This window comes from Puma concolor, chromosome F2 (assembly GCF_028749965.1).
Source record: "Puma concolor isolate L17-30 chromosome F2, mPumCon1.1.hap2, whole genome shotgun sequence".
In the NCBI taxonomy this organism is placed as follows: Eukaryota; Metazoa; Chordata; class Mammalia; order Carnivora; family Felidae; genus Puma; species Puma concolor.
The window spans coordinates 34,631,944-34,645,581 of NC_141684.1; the positions used below are offsets into that span (position 1 = coordinate 34,631,944).

At 43.9% G+C, this 13,638-nt stretch overlaps 1 protein-coding gene across 1 annotated transcript; it reads right to left on the bottom strand.

Moving 5' to 3' along the window:
* Window positions 1–1,114: 1,114 nt before the first annotated feature.
* CTHRC1 (collagen triple helix repeat containing 1) lies at window positions 1,115–13,254 on the bottom strand. Its single transcript, XM_025922892.2, has 4 exons — window positions 12,939–13,254; window positions 8,140–8,361; window positions 5,172–5,388; window positions 1,115–1,647 (listed from the first exon to the last, which is right to left on the bottom strand). The coding sequence occupies exons 1-4, from the start codon at window positions 13,089–13,091 to the stop codon at window positions 1,505–1,507; spliced, it is 735 nt and encodes a 244-aa protein (XP_025778677.1). The 5' UTR covers window positions 13,092–13,254; the 3' UTR covers window positions 1,115–1,504.
* Window positions 13,255–13,638: the final 384 nt, after the last annotated feature.

The following is a 13,638-nucleotide window of genomic DNA, read 5'->3' on the forward strand; positions in this document are numbered from 1 at the left end:
ATGCCAAGATGTTCCAGACTTGTACTGCAGATTTCCTGCCCCAGAGCTGAAATCACCCATTTCTCCAAGCAGCCTTAGTTCCTTTTAGTAGGAAATGGAATGTGTTACTAGACTGGTCATCATTTCTAGGTCATTGTTTGCAGGCCAAAAACTAGGAGACTTTGTTATTGTTTTTTGTTTGTTTTGTTTTTTTGGTTTTTGTTTTTAAGAGAGAGAGAGAGAGAGCACGTGCATGCACACATAGGTGAGGGAGGGGCAGAAAATCTTAAGCAGGCTCCATGCTCAGTGTGGAGCCCAACTCAGGGCTCGATCTCACAACCATGAGATCATGACCTGAGCCCAAATCAAAAGTCGAGTGGTTAACCAACTGAGCCGTCCAGGTGCCCCTGTTGTTATTGTTTTATAGCCTTATTTAAGATAAAGTACTTTAGTGAACCAGGATTCACTTAATTTTATCAGTCTGATACCTGTACTTCCTTCATCATGAATTCTTTCTGATGACCTCAGCCACAGGTAATACAACATCCTTTGAATTATGCCAACCCCTTCAACAACTTTTATGACAATCAACATATTGATCTTTGATTTAATGTTAATTGTGTATATATTTTATCCTCCCTATCAATTGGAAGTAAGCAGTTGGGAGGGCAGAATTCACATCTTTTTATTCTTTGTTAGAGATAAAATTCCTAAAGTGCTTGTTAATGTATTTCCTGACACATAAATACCCCCTTTCCTTTATACGCCTCAAAATATGAAGCAGTACATGTACTAAAATTTAATATATATATGATTATTAATTGAACCCAACTTTTCAGATATAAAGTACTAAGGACTCTAACTTTAGTAGCAATTAGGTTAAAGATATTAAAATAGTCTGAGGGGCGCCTGGGTGGCTCAGTCGGTTAAGCATCCGACTTCAGCTCAGGTCACGATCTCACGGTCCGTGACTTCGAGCCCCGTGTCGGGCTCTGGGCTGATGGCTCGGAGCCTGGAGCCTGCTTCCGATTCTGTGTCTCCCTCTCTCTCTGCCCCTCCCCCGTTCATGCTCTGTCTCTCTCTGTCCCAAAAATAAATAAACGTTAAAAAAAAAAATTTTTTTTTTAAAATAAAATAGTCTGAAACAAGTTTTATTTCACAGATATAAAACAGTTCTGAACATTTACAACTTATACAAAAACTGGTAGCCTTATGTTTTAAAAGGTGCTATCCTAAGACAATAGGAAAAGTTCAAGACCGCGATGACATCCCAAATTACGGGTTCAGGGAATGGGGAATACGAAGAAAGTATTCTAGTCAACTACAAAATCCTGAAACCAGTTTTGATTGAAGGAAAATGAATAATACTGGACTTTCAAACAGTGTGAAATCACACTTTGGTCTGTAAACACATTTAGCTTTGTTTTTTATTCAGATGTATACATTAAACATTATATAAAACGCCACTAAAATGAACCCTTCAAAGGTTTAATAAAAAAGAGGTAGGGAATGAAAATTAAAGAATCTATTTTGGTAGTTCTTCAATAATAATGCGAGACACTGAATTCCATCCAGTAGAGGCATCTCCTTTCGGGTAATCCGAACAAGTCCCAACCCAGATAGCAACATCCACTAGTCCGGCACCAATTCCTTCACAAAGTCCTTCCACTGCAGAACAGAGATGAAAGGTACATCTTTCTTTAGAACGAAAAGCAAAAATCTTCATCTAAATTTTAGTGCTTTAGCAAGCTGGATAACTTATCTATTTAATGTACGATGAATTAAAAATTCTAACACTTAATCAGGACTTCATAAAGATAAGTTCTCTTTTTCTTACCAAGTAAATATTTTTAAGAGATGTATTCCTATCCATTCGATGATATAAGCTTAACAGATAGTTTTCTTACAGGTTTTGACCATAAAAGCAGAGTCTGTTTAGTTCCTGAAAGTTACTGTTTAGGTGACTGAAAACAAAAAAGCAATTTATTTGACTAAACAAAGGAAGCCTACACTTTTGAAAGCCAAGAGTTTTATTTGATATGCAGGTCTTTTTTAAAGGAAGTCTTTTCCAACACTTACCTATACACTTGATGGCATTCACGGAGAAGAAAGGACTTTTAAAACATTAAAAGAAATTCTAGCATAATCATTATACCAGTCCTCCAATCTGGGAATCCCATTTTTCATAGAATTTCCTCACGGTGAAAAAACAAGCAGCCTTGTTTTTCCTCTGTGTTCTTCTGCTTTATAAATATACAAATTTTCTCAGGGTCTCTGGACTTTCACATGCTAATATACAACTTGCATTCCATCTTACCATGGTTCTTCTATATTAAAAAAAAAAAAAAAAATCCCCAAGGTCATTTTAACAGACAAAAAGATATGTGTCTGTGTAAGGAGGAAAAGGCACCAAAGGTTGCCAGATTCTTTAAGAAAATGGGTCCCGATATGAGTAGTGGAGGGATGCCATCATGCGACTGGTCAGATTTCCCATTTGGTAGGTTAGTACAATCCAGCTGAGCCTCAGTAATGTAGATCTGAAGCTATGTCCTTCTTTTAGCAGACACATCAGTGAATCTATGGTAAGTCCCTCAGAATCCAGTGATATGACTGTGGTTCAGGCCCCTTTCAAAGCGGGGAGAACTAAGCAGTGTGGCCACAATTCCATTTAACCTAGGGCCACACTTGGTGAAAATGCCCAGAAATAATACTCGTGTTCTCCCAAGTTCTGCAGATCCACGGCCTAGAAGCTTGCTCACCTCACACTGCATGATGTAATAAGACAAGTTGGGGTCTAGCATCAGTCTTGCATGAGGAGTCAAAGGGTCACTTCATGGTCTTTAACATATAACATAATGTTTTTTGAATGAATGAACATTTTTGCAATGATAATATACTATTGCAATTTATTAAGCATCTAAAATATGTTGGAATTGGGGGTTCTAGACCTATTTTCCTCCTAGACCCAGGTAACAAAGTAGCATTCAAATGTTTTCAAACTCCCATGGATATATCCAAGACTTCCAGTCAACCTCAATGTGCTAAGTATGTCTCCTTTCTCTCAAGAAAGAGTAACAGTGTGAGAGGGAAAGTGACTTTATTATAGGGGTAACCTTCCATAACCTTAACACAGAAACTGTTATGAGTAACAAATTACTTCTGACATTCCACCCAACGGATCACACCAAATGAGTTTCCACAACATGGTTGGGAAATGCTATATTAAATAATTTATAAGGCATATGCACGTATAGGTCACAGTTCATGGGCCTGAGAGCTTATATCATAGCAAGATATTAGCTCAAACACCTTAAAGGTAATACAATAGAAAGTTAGTTACTCATTCCAATGACTATTTAACACATATCACTTCCTAATCAAATTTTAATTTTATATCCAGATTTTTCTTATTTTAGAGACTGCTTCTCAAGATGCAAAACATATCATCCTTTCCAGCACATGTATCTAAGGACTTAGTGATGCAGCTTTTTAACCGGACCAAAGAGCGGGTTGGGGAGACAAGAGGGCAGGCAAGGAGCTGGTTTCTGCTTTCCTGGACACTGACTCTACTGTCCTGGGTAACACACTTTATTTCCCTGGACCTTCTCTATGTGCAAAAAGAGGGGATTAAAATATCTTCTTTATATCTGAAAGATACGGCGGGGATTTGAGGAAGAATGTGGAAGGGACGCACTTAATTTCTTAGGAATAAGAAATGTGAGATACTGGTTTCTGGGTACAGTATCTTGAATCCCCAAAGCATGCTGAAATATAATTTCCTCTGGTTTACAGTGGAGGGATCTCTTCTCTTCCCTCCGCCATTTTTAAGTGCAAGATTAGTGAGAAATCCTTGCAAGAAATCAGGGAAATGAAGCTGGTGATATATACATCTTGTGATTCTCCCAGCATGGGCGGTCATGCTGTGCGATCTCACTGCAACTCAAGAAACCAAATATCGGGGCGCCTGGGTGGCGCAGTCGGTTAAGCGTCCGACTTCAGCCAGGTCACGATCTCGCGGTCCGTGAGTTCGAGCCCCGCGTCGGGCTCTGGGCTGATGGCTCGGAGCCTGGAGCCTGTTTCCAATTCTGTGTCTCCCTCTCTCTCTGCCCCTCCCCCGTTCATGCTCTGTCTCTCTCTGTCCCAAAAATAAAATAAACTTTGAAAAAAAAAAATTAAAAAAAAAAAAAAGAAACCAAATATCGATAGTGGTACGTCTGGGTGATGGCTTTAATCGGCAGCCCCCCAGTTCTATTTCTTGGTATCGTCCAAATTTTCGTGAATGAGCCTTAAGACAGAACAAACCAACCAAGTTTTTTCCCTTACAGTTTAAGCAAACACTGGTTGAAACGAATGTCATTCTTTCACAGAAACAGAGAATGCAATATGGCCATGTTCTCTTTTGCAAGTTCAGCAGACCGTATCCACCCTTTTAAAGGACAAGGCAGAGAAGTAATCTCCTTATCAGTCTATGCTAGTGGATCTCATGAGCATTAAAATAACTGGAAGAGATTCTGCAATCCATTCCCTCAGCAGCCTCCATACCCGGTAAGTCAGACCCCCTGGAGGGGTGGTACTCAGGTACAGGGATTTTAAGTGCCCCAGTTGTGCCGAATACGTAGCCATGGTTGAAAACCACTGCTCTCTGGCATTAGAGACTGTTTTGCCATTTCATCTAACTCAGTAATTTTCAACCTTGGGGATCTTTTAAAAAATACAGTCTGGGGGCGCCTGGGTGGCGCAGTCGGTTAAGCGTCCGACTTCAGCCAGGTCACGATCTCGCGGTCCGTGAGTTCGAGCCCCGCGTCGGGCTCTGGGCTGATGGCTCGGAGCCTGGAGCCTGTTTCCGATTCTGTGTCTCCCTCTCTCTCTGCCCCTCCCCCGTTCATGCTCTGTCTCTCTCTGTCCCAAAAATAAATAAACGTTGAAAAAAAAATTAAAAAAAAAAATACAGTCTGATCCACAGAGATTCTGACTCAGTTGTTCAGAGGTGGGACCCAGGCACCTGCATGTTTTTTTTTTTTAAAGATCCGTTTCAGGGAATTCTGAAATGCAACCAGGATGAAGAATCATGTGCTGAAAACCTGCTATACGTCTCCTTCTCAGAGGCTAGTGAGCCAACATGCTAGTGGATTCAAAACCAGTTTTGGTCTCTAAAGACGTAAGGCACATCACGCAGTCACTATTCTACATACCAGAAGAAGTGCGATGAATATTAATTGTTGAATTGAGTTCAGGGCTTCCTTGGTCCAAATAAATTATGGCTTCAATGGGAAGAGGTCCTGAACATTCAGCTCCGTTGAACGTGAAATACCAACGCTGACAGCACGCACTTCGGCATTTTAACCGAAGTGAGCCGCTGAACAAAACTCGTAAAGCACTGTTGGAGCGCATCTTTGTAAATGTACACTCCTGTCACAAGCACAGAAACAAGGCTTTATTAGCGTTTTCAACTTTAATTAAAATTATGCTTTCAGGGCTGCCTGGGTGGCTCAGTCGGTTAAGCGTCTCCCTTCGGCTCAGGTCACGATCTCACAGTTCATGAGTTCGAGTCCCGTGTCGGGCTCTGTGCTGATGGCTCAGAGCCTGGAGCCTGTTTTGGATTCTGTGTCTCCCTCTCTCTCTGCCCCTCCCCTGCAGAGGGGGAGAGAGAGGATCCCAAGCAGGCTCTGCATTGCCAGCACAGAGCCCCATGTGGGGCTCCAACCCACAAAACCGTGACATCATGACCTGAGCCGAAACCAAGAGTTGGACGCTTAACTGAATGAGCCACCCAGGTGCCCCTCAAATTACATTTTAAAAAGCTTAACTTTTACAGAAGGAGAGAGGTTCTCTGCAAGATAGATAAAAGCCTGATATGAGGTACTCTCAGAAAATCAAATTACAGCATTCTTAAAATTATTCACGTCATTGAAGGTATCTTTTGGTTTTACTCAAAACAGCTAGTCTTCCGTATTTTAAACCAAACCAATCTATATATTGACTTTTTTTTTCCATTCCAAAAAATATCTCCTGAGCCCTTTATGCTGGATGTTACAGTTACAGCAGTAAATGAAACAGAATCTCTGCCCTCGTGGAATTTATATTCTAGACCAGCCCTGTCCATATTCTTTGCAAAATTTGTCTCTCCACTGGCTCACGGTCTACTATCTTTCACTTGCAGAAAACTCCCAAACCCATTCTGACCGCTCCTAAGAAACTTAAAAACATATTAAATATGTAGAGTCCACACGGATAGTTGTAGAACTCAGCAACTTTTGATGAACTGTAAGTAACCAGTCCGTCCCCGTCAGATGTGTAAAGAAGCAGGCGGCATTTTAACCAAATGCTTTCTAAGAAGTCACATACGAAAGTGCAAGTGGTCACAGTCACCAAAACTATGGAAGCTCTCTGGAACTTCGAGTACGCACAAATCAAATCAAGACAGTCTCGAACGGTTTGCAAGCGAGCAGACGTGAAAAAGCTACGGCGAGGAGCATCTCAGAGTGTTCCGAAAGTAAAATCTCTTCTATTTGCATTGGCTGATGGTAGGAGTGGTTACTATCAAGGAATAATATATTGTACATACAGAACCAGGTACGGCACTGGGCAACAAAAGAAGAAAGAGGCTTAGAAATAGCACCAAGCTTCTTCAGCTCTGGGCCATCCCGATCGTCTTGCCAGTTGCTTTTGAAGCAAACACTAATTAAAGTGACTAGAATCGTGAATCAAAATGCTTTGCCACTCAGGCTCTTTTGAGTACTTTTCCCCCACCTCACCGTTACAGACAATTTTTTTTTTAATTTAAGTTCATTTGTTTGTTTATGTATGTATGTATTTATTTGTTTATTGAGAGAGCGAGCAGAGGAGAGGCAGAAAGACAGGGAAAGAGAAGCCCAAACAGGCTCCACGCTGTCAGTGCAGAGCCCAAGCTCACAAACTGTGAGATCATGACCTGAGCTGAAATCAAGAGTCAGATGCTTAGCTGACTGAGCCACCCCAGGAGCCTCACAAATTTTTAAAAAAATTTTTTGTTAATGTTTGTTTATTTTTGAGAGAAGGAGACAGTGCAAGCTGGGGAGGAGCAGAGAGAAAGGGAGACACAGAATCTGAAGCAGGCTGTCAACACAGAGCCCGACGCGGGACTCGAACTCATGAACTGTGAGTTCATGGCCTGAACCAGTCTGACGCTTAACCAACTGAGCCACCCAGGTGCCCTCACAGACAAACTTTAAATGCTCACTGTAGTATATCTCTGGTCCATTCCACCTCCCGTAAGCTTAGCAATTTTAAGCCACACCTGCTACCCAGAATAAGGACAAATACCAATAGACTTCCCACTTCGAGATAATTCCTATCACAGGGTAGTTTCTTGGAAATTTTTTCCCACTCTTTCGTGGCCTGGAGCCACAGGAGAATTTCTTACACTAATTTAAATTTAAATTCACTTTAGGATAAGACTGGAAGGTTGCTTACCATCCAACACAGACACTCACACTCTCCCTTTTTAGTTTGCATTTAAAAAGGGGAGAGTAGGGGCGCCTGGGTGGCGCAGTCGGTTAAGCGTCCGACTTCAGCCAGGTCACGATCTCGCGGTCCGTGAGTTCGAGCCCCGCGTCAGGCTCTGGGCTGATGGCTCAGAGCCTGGAGCCTGTTTCCGATTCTGTGTCTCCCTCTCTCTCTGTCCCTCCCCCGTTCATGCTCTGTCTCTCTCTATCCCAAAAATAAATAAACGTTGAAAAAAAAAAAAAAATTTTAAAAAGGGGAGAGTAGATGGGGGGCGGGAGGGAGGGGAGGGTGGGTGATGGGTATTGAGGAGGGCACCTTTTGGGATGAGCACTGGGTGTTGTAAGGAAACCAATTTGACAATAAATTTCATATATTGAAAAAATAAATAAATAAAAAATAAAAATAAAAAGGGGAGAGTAAGTTATGTTAGGTATTATCCGGGCTAAAATAACATGGTGATTTATTTGTCTTAGAAATACCTTTATAAAATCAACTTTGAAATGTTAGCTTTTTTTTTTTCATTAATCCTAACTTAAAAGCTACAGGGTCCCTACTCCTTAATTTTGTAAAAAGCCTTCTAGTAAAAATAAAATAAAATCTCATCCAAAATTCACACTCAACTATGAAAACTCTTAAGTTTTGCTTCAACTTTAAAATAACTCAGACTTCACTTACCGCAATTTTGCCAAGATCAATGCCGTAATTCAGTGAACTCCACGAGCACTGCTTGTAGTTAGGTGTCCAGGACTCCTCAAAGCTTTCCCTCAGGCATTCTCCCTTTTCTCCTTTGAATCCATCCCGACCGGGGATCCCGGGGGTCCCAGGAATGCCATTGGCCCCAGGGCTTCCGTCTCGCCCAGGCACCCCTGCAGGTCCTTGTAAGCACATTCCATTATACTAGAGCAGAAAAAGGAAATAGGGACAGACTCTCACCGCTTACGATTCCAAGACTCATTCCGATTAGAATTGCATTTATTTTTGAGCACCTGGAGCGCAGAATCTCTTTATACTACTGGCTCATGTTCTAAATGAGTTATTATAGAGAACTGATTTTAAAGTGATTTCTAAAATGTTAAGATTTCTTTCCTGTTCTTTTCATTGCACAGACTGTAGGCACGCAAGCACACACACAAGTCAAAGATGACACAATGTTTTCATTTGCCTGCTTTTTTCTACTGCCTATTAAAAGTATACACGATTTTTAAATAGCTGTATTTCAGCGTGAACATAATTGAATACACTGCCATTTTCGTCTGACCCTACATGCTGTAAAGGGACTTGGATTTCAGAATGATACTTTAACATTTTTCTGCAACCATTGCATTATTTGGGGATACTTACGCTGTTCCTATTTTGTCTGTCATTAATATTATTGTAATGAAAATCTTCATACACAGAGCTTTCTTCATCTTTTGAATTATCTCCCTAAGATATATTCCTAGTGATAAAATTATTTAAAGAGCTTAGTTAATAATTATCTTAAACGGGCGAAACCTTTGAAATGGATTGCACATCTCCTGCTTCTATTTTTATGTGAAGGGAGTGTCACTAGGGTAACACGTCTGGCCTCCAACCTCACTCCTTCTTAGGAGTGAATGACATGGTTACAGGTGACCACTGGTTTTCATGAGGTTGGCAGGAATCTATCCAACTTCTTAAGTGCTATGATTATTTCTCGGTGTCAGGTAGAAGTTAAGAGCATGAGTTCTTGCACCAGATTCTCTGGATTTTAATCCTGGCTCAACCACATATTAGCTCGGTGAGATAAGGCAACTGACTCAACATTTCAGTGCCCGTTTCCTTACCTGTAAAATGAAGAAAATAGTAAAGATTCTTACCTTGTAGGGTTCGTATGAGATTTAAGTGAGATAATATATAAAATGTGCTTAGAGCAGTGCGGGGCACAGTAAGCAGTGTATGTCAGCCGTAAGGATTCTTATTATTCCCCCAAGACCATGTGAGGCAGTGATACTGGGCAAGTATGTCTACTCCCTCGGGTGGACCTTGCCAGGGTCTAGAGCTGGGAAAGGGAACATTAGCAAACCTGCCAGCCAGCACACATAAGCCACTCATACCAATGTAGCTGGATAAGTGGTAAGGGTGATATTTTATCTCCGTCTAATTCCCATGTCTATTCCTGAGTTGGTCCACTTATTAGGGCCCTCCAAACCCCAAATGCGATCCACTTAAATTTTTACTTTAACATTCCCCTATTTGTGTAAATTATACTGTCATTCTATATAAAGATCCTGTCCAGTGAGAACAACAACAACAACAAAACCCAAGATTCCTTACAGATTAAAATAACTTCAAAGCTTATCTTTCAATTTCGCCATCTGGGATTAGAGTTCATATTATAAATTATTTCATATTATAAAATCCAGTAATGACATTACCTAGGAAGGATCCTCATGTATATAATGTTTCCCAATCAATTTCTTTTCCCATCACCAGCTTTATATTTGTTTTTTTACAATTTATTTGAGAGAGAGAGAGAGAGAGTGCATGAGAGCAGGGGAGAAGGGCAGAGGGGTAGAGAGAGAGGAGAGAGAGAATCTTAAGCAGGCTCCATGCTGATGGGGGGGAGGGGAGGCTGGATTCCATGACCTTGGGATTATGACCTGAGGCAAAATCAAAAGTCAGATCCTCAAATGACAGAGCCACTCAGGGGACCCTCATCTTTGTTTTAATTTTTTTTTTTTTAGCACTTATTTCTGAGAGACAGAGAGAGACAGAGCATGAGTGGGAGAGGAACAGAGAGAGAGGGAGACACAGAATCCAAAGCAGGCTCCAGGCTCTGAGCTGTCAGCACAGAGCCCAAAGCACAGCTCGAACCCACGGACCGCAAGATCATGACCTGAGCCAAAGTCGGATGCCCAACCGACTGAGCCACCCAGGTGCCCTATGTTTTCATAAATGATTTATGTCATGACTTTGGCCACTGCCATTTTCCTGATGTAAGAAAAAAAAAGCACTATTTATTTATTGCCAAGGAAATAGTAAGAAAAATATTTAATAAAATTTCAAAAGTATTTGAAGACACGCTAAAATACAAAATATTCTAAAACAGGGGTCCCTGGATGGCTCAGTTGATTAAGCATCCAACTCTTGATTTTGGCTCAGGTCATGATCTTACTGTGGTAAGATCAAACCCCAAGTTGGACACCATGCTGAGTGAGCTTGCTTAAGATTCTCTCTCTCTCTCTAGGGGCGCCTGGGTGGCGCAGTCGGTTAAGCGTCCGACTTCAGCCAGGTCACGATCTCGCGGTCCGTGAGTTCGAGCCCCGCGTCAGGCTCTGGGCTGATGGCTCAGAGCCTGGAGCCTGTTTCCGATTCTGTGTCTCCCTCTCTCTGCCCCTCCCCCGTTCATGCTCTGTCTCTCTCTGTCCCAAAAAAAATAAATAAACGTTGAAAAAAAAATTTTTTTTAAAAGATTCTCTCTGCCCATCTTCCACTCGTGTGCTCTCTCTCTCTCAAAAAAATAAAAAATAAAGGAATAATCTGCATTTCAGTGACCACGTAATTATATTGAATTTGGTTCCACAGGTATTACATCTGTCTTCTCACTTTAAAATGCTAACCTTTGGGGCGGCTGGGTGGCTCTGTTGGTTAAGTGACCAACTTCAGCTCAGGTCATGATCTCTCAATTGGTGGGTTCAAGCCCAGCACGGGGCTCTGTCCTTACAGCTCAGAGCCTGGAGCCTGGAGCCTGCTTCTGATTCTGTGTCTCCCTCTCTCTCTGCCCCTCCCCCACTCTCTCACTTTCTCTCAAAAAATAAATTTTTAGAAGTTAAAAAAATAAAATAAAATAAAATGCTATCCCAGCACGTGCTTAGTACTAGGCAGGGGTTCTATAAATGTCGGTAGAATGAGCCCCTATTTCTCTCCATGGCCACCAGGGGGCAGAGCTTGCTGGAAGCTTGAAAGGAACGCTTTGACAGATTCTGTACAAAGAAGCTGCTTTATAGAATCTGTTGAAACCTTCTTAATGACCACATGAACATTTTTTTCTCCAGCAAAACCAAATCCAATCTACAGGATGCACCTGAGCTTGGCTGCACAATAAGCTTTTCCAAGCAGGGCGAGATTTGTGGGAAACCGCAGGTACTGAAAATCCTTGGAGGAAAAGAAAAAATTGCTAGCTTTATGGAGAAAAGGGGTATTTTGTGTATCATAATTGCAAATTCATAAATGCAAACTGCAGATGAACCACAACCATTTGGTACAGTTTTAAACAACTTAGACACTTAAAATAGAACCGGAGCCCTGAACACATTGTCTGCTTTGTGGAACAAAATTACATAGCACATCACCAAAAAGTGCAGTGTGCGATGGCAGGAATTTTTTTCCAGAGCTTTTGAATCTGGCATAGAACTAGCTGCCAGGGAGTTTGGTTTATTAGCTCAGTTTATAATGGCAACTTAACAAATTCAAAACGGTTTTTATCAAAACAATGCCCCCACTTTATGCCCTGCAATGCCTGTAAACCGTATTTGTCTGCAAATAAGATTGGCTTAAGGACTTAAGTTTATTATGTGCCAAGGAATATGGTAGCTTGTGAAAGGACAGCTCTAGACACAGGGCTAGGTTTGTTGATTTTCGGAGGGAAAGAGCTTTAAGCAAACAGACCTTCCCATAGATTAGCCCTTCAGAAAGCACTTGGGCTATTTGCTGTCCTGGAAACTGTCTTCTCCCTTAGCTCCACTGTGATGCTCCAGCTTGGTGGCCACAGGCTGGGGACTGAGGGTATCTGGAAGAACTGACTACCTGTCTGTCTAAACAGAACAATGAAATGGGTCCTTGGAGGGTTAGTGCGGGGTCCCTTCATTTTCCCCTTCTGGCCTTAATCCCTCTGAACCATTCCGGTCCTGAGCTGTGGTCGTCCAGCAAAGTAAATTGCAGCCCATACTTCCTAGGAAGATGACCCACATGACTCATAGTATTCAAGTTACAAAGAGTTGGACGGATGCTTTGTAAGGGTTGTTATTCTCTCCTGCAGGCAGACGTGGCCACCAGCCCCAACACAGGACACGTCACAGGGCTCTGGGCCAGGCCCACCCAAGGGATCAGCGAGTCTAGGGTCTCCCAGGCAGCTCCCAGGCCCACCTTCCAACCTACCTAAGCTCCTCCTTCTGCTCTCACTGCCGCCCTAACCCTCTCCATCTTTCTGGGGTGTGGAGGGCCCTCAGAGGCCAGAAATTATTGGGCGTCTCCCTGTATTTTGGGGCGTCCCACCCGACCCACGTCGCGTCTCCGCTCCACGATGGCCCTGCCACTTGGGTCTCCCGTGCGAGTTCCACGACCTCACCGCACGCCTAGCGCAGGTCCTACCTTACACGTGGACGCAGACAAAGCGGGACACCCAGTCGCACGCACGACCCACCTACACAGCTGTACAGACCACCCCGCCCCCAACAGCTGGACGCACTTCCTCCCGGTGCGGCCCGCGGCTCTGTCCCCGCCGCCGCACTCACCAGGTCCACCACCTCCCTCTGCCGGAGCAGCGCCTTTTGCTTCCCCTTGGGGGTCTCGGAGGCGCTCGACGGCGTCCGCAGCTGCAGCAGCAACAGCAGCAGGAGGCCGAGGAGCCGCTGCAGGGAGGCCGCGGCGGGGCCGTGGGGGCGCATGGCGCGCGGCGGCCCGGGGAGGCGCGGAGCAGGAGGAGGAGGAGGAGAAGGAGGAGGAGACGCGGAGCCGGGACCTGATCAGAGTCTGGCCCCGCCGTGCTCCCAGGCCGCCGCAGGCTGCATCAATGCCCCTTTCACCCGCGCGCCTCCCTCCGACTCCCTCTCCCTCCCGCCCCTCTGGACACCCGAGTTTCCATCCTGTAATAGGCCAGAGCCCCTACCCCGAGCCCGACACGGGGCGGGCCGAGAGCCGAGCCCGCCCCCTCCGGCGCCGCCGCTCGGCCCGCCCGGACCCTCGCGGAGAAGCCGCCTGCAGAGTCCGGGCCGGTGGCGGCGTTCTGGCGGCCACAGGTGGAAGCTTGGAGGGCGGGAGTGGAGACGGCACGCCTAAGTGACCCCTGAAAGGCAAGTGCCCTAACCTGGGTCCACAAACCACCTTCAGGGGTTGTGAAACTGGCACTGCGGGCAAGCTCTTTTTAGGAGGTGACATTGGGAGGCGCAGAACCATAGGTATCATCAGGTTCGCCCAGGGGCCCATGACCCAAAT

What these genes read in the sequence shown, in the direction of transcription:
- CTHRC1 (XM_025922892.2), bottom strand. Translation starts at nt 13,091, where the DNA reads ATGCGCCCCCACGGCCCCGCCGCGGCCTCCCTGCAGCGGCTCCTCGGC. An exon ending in AGAGGGAGGTGGTGGACCTG is followed by an intron (nt 8,362 to 12,938) that starts GTGAGTGCGGCG and finishes TTTCTGCTCTAG; the next exon opens with TATAATGGAATGTGCTTACA. An exon ending in TATTCATCGCACTTCTTCTG is followed by an intron (nt 1,648 to 5,171) that starts GTATGTAGAATA and finishes TCTGTTCTGCAG; the next exon opens with TGGAAGGACTTTGTGAAGGA.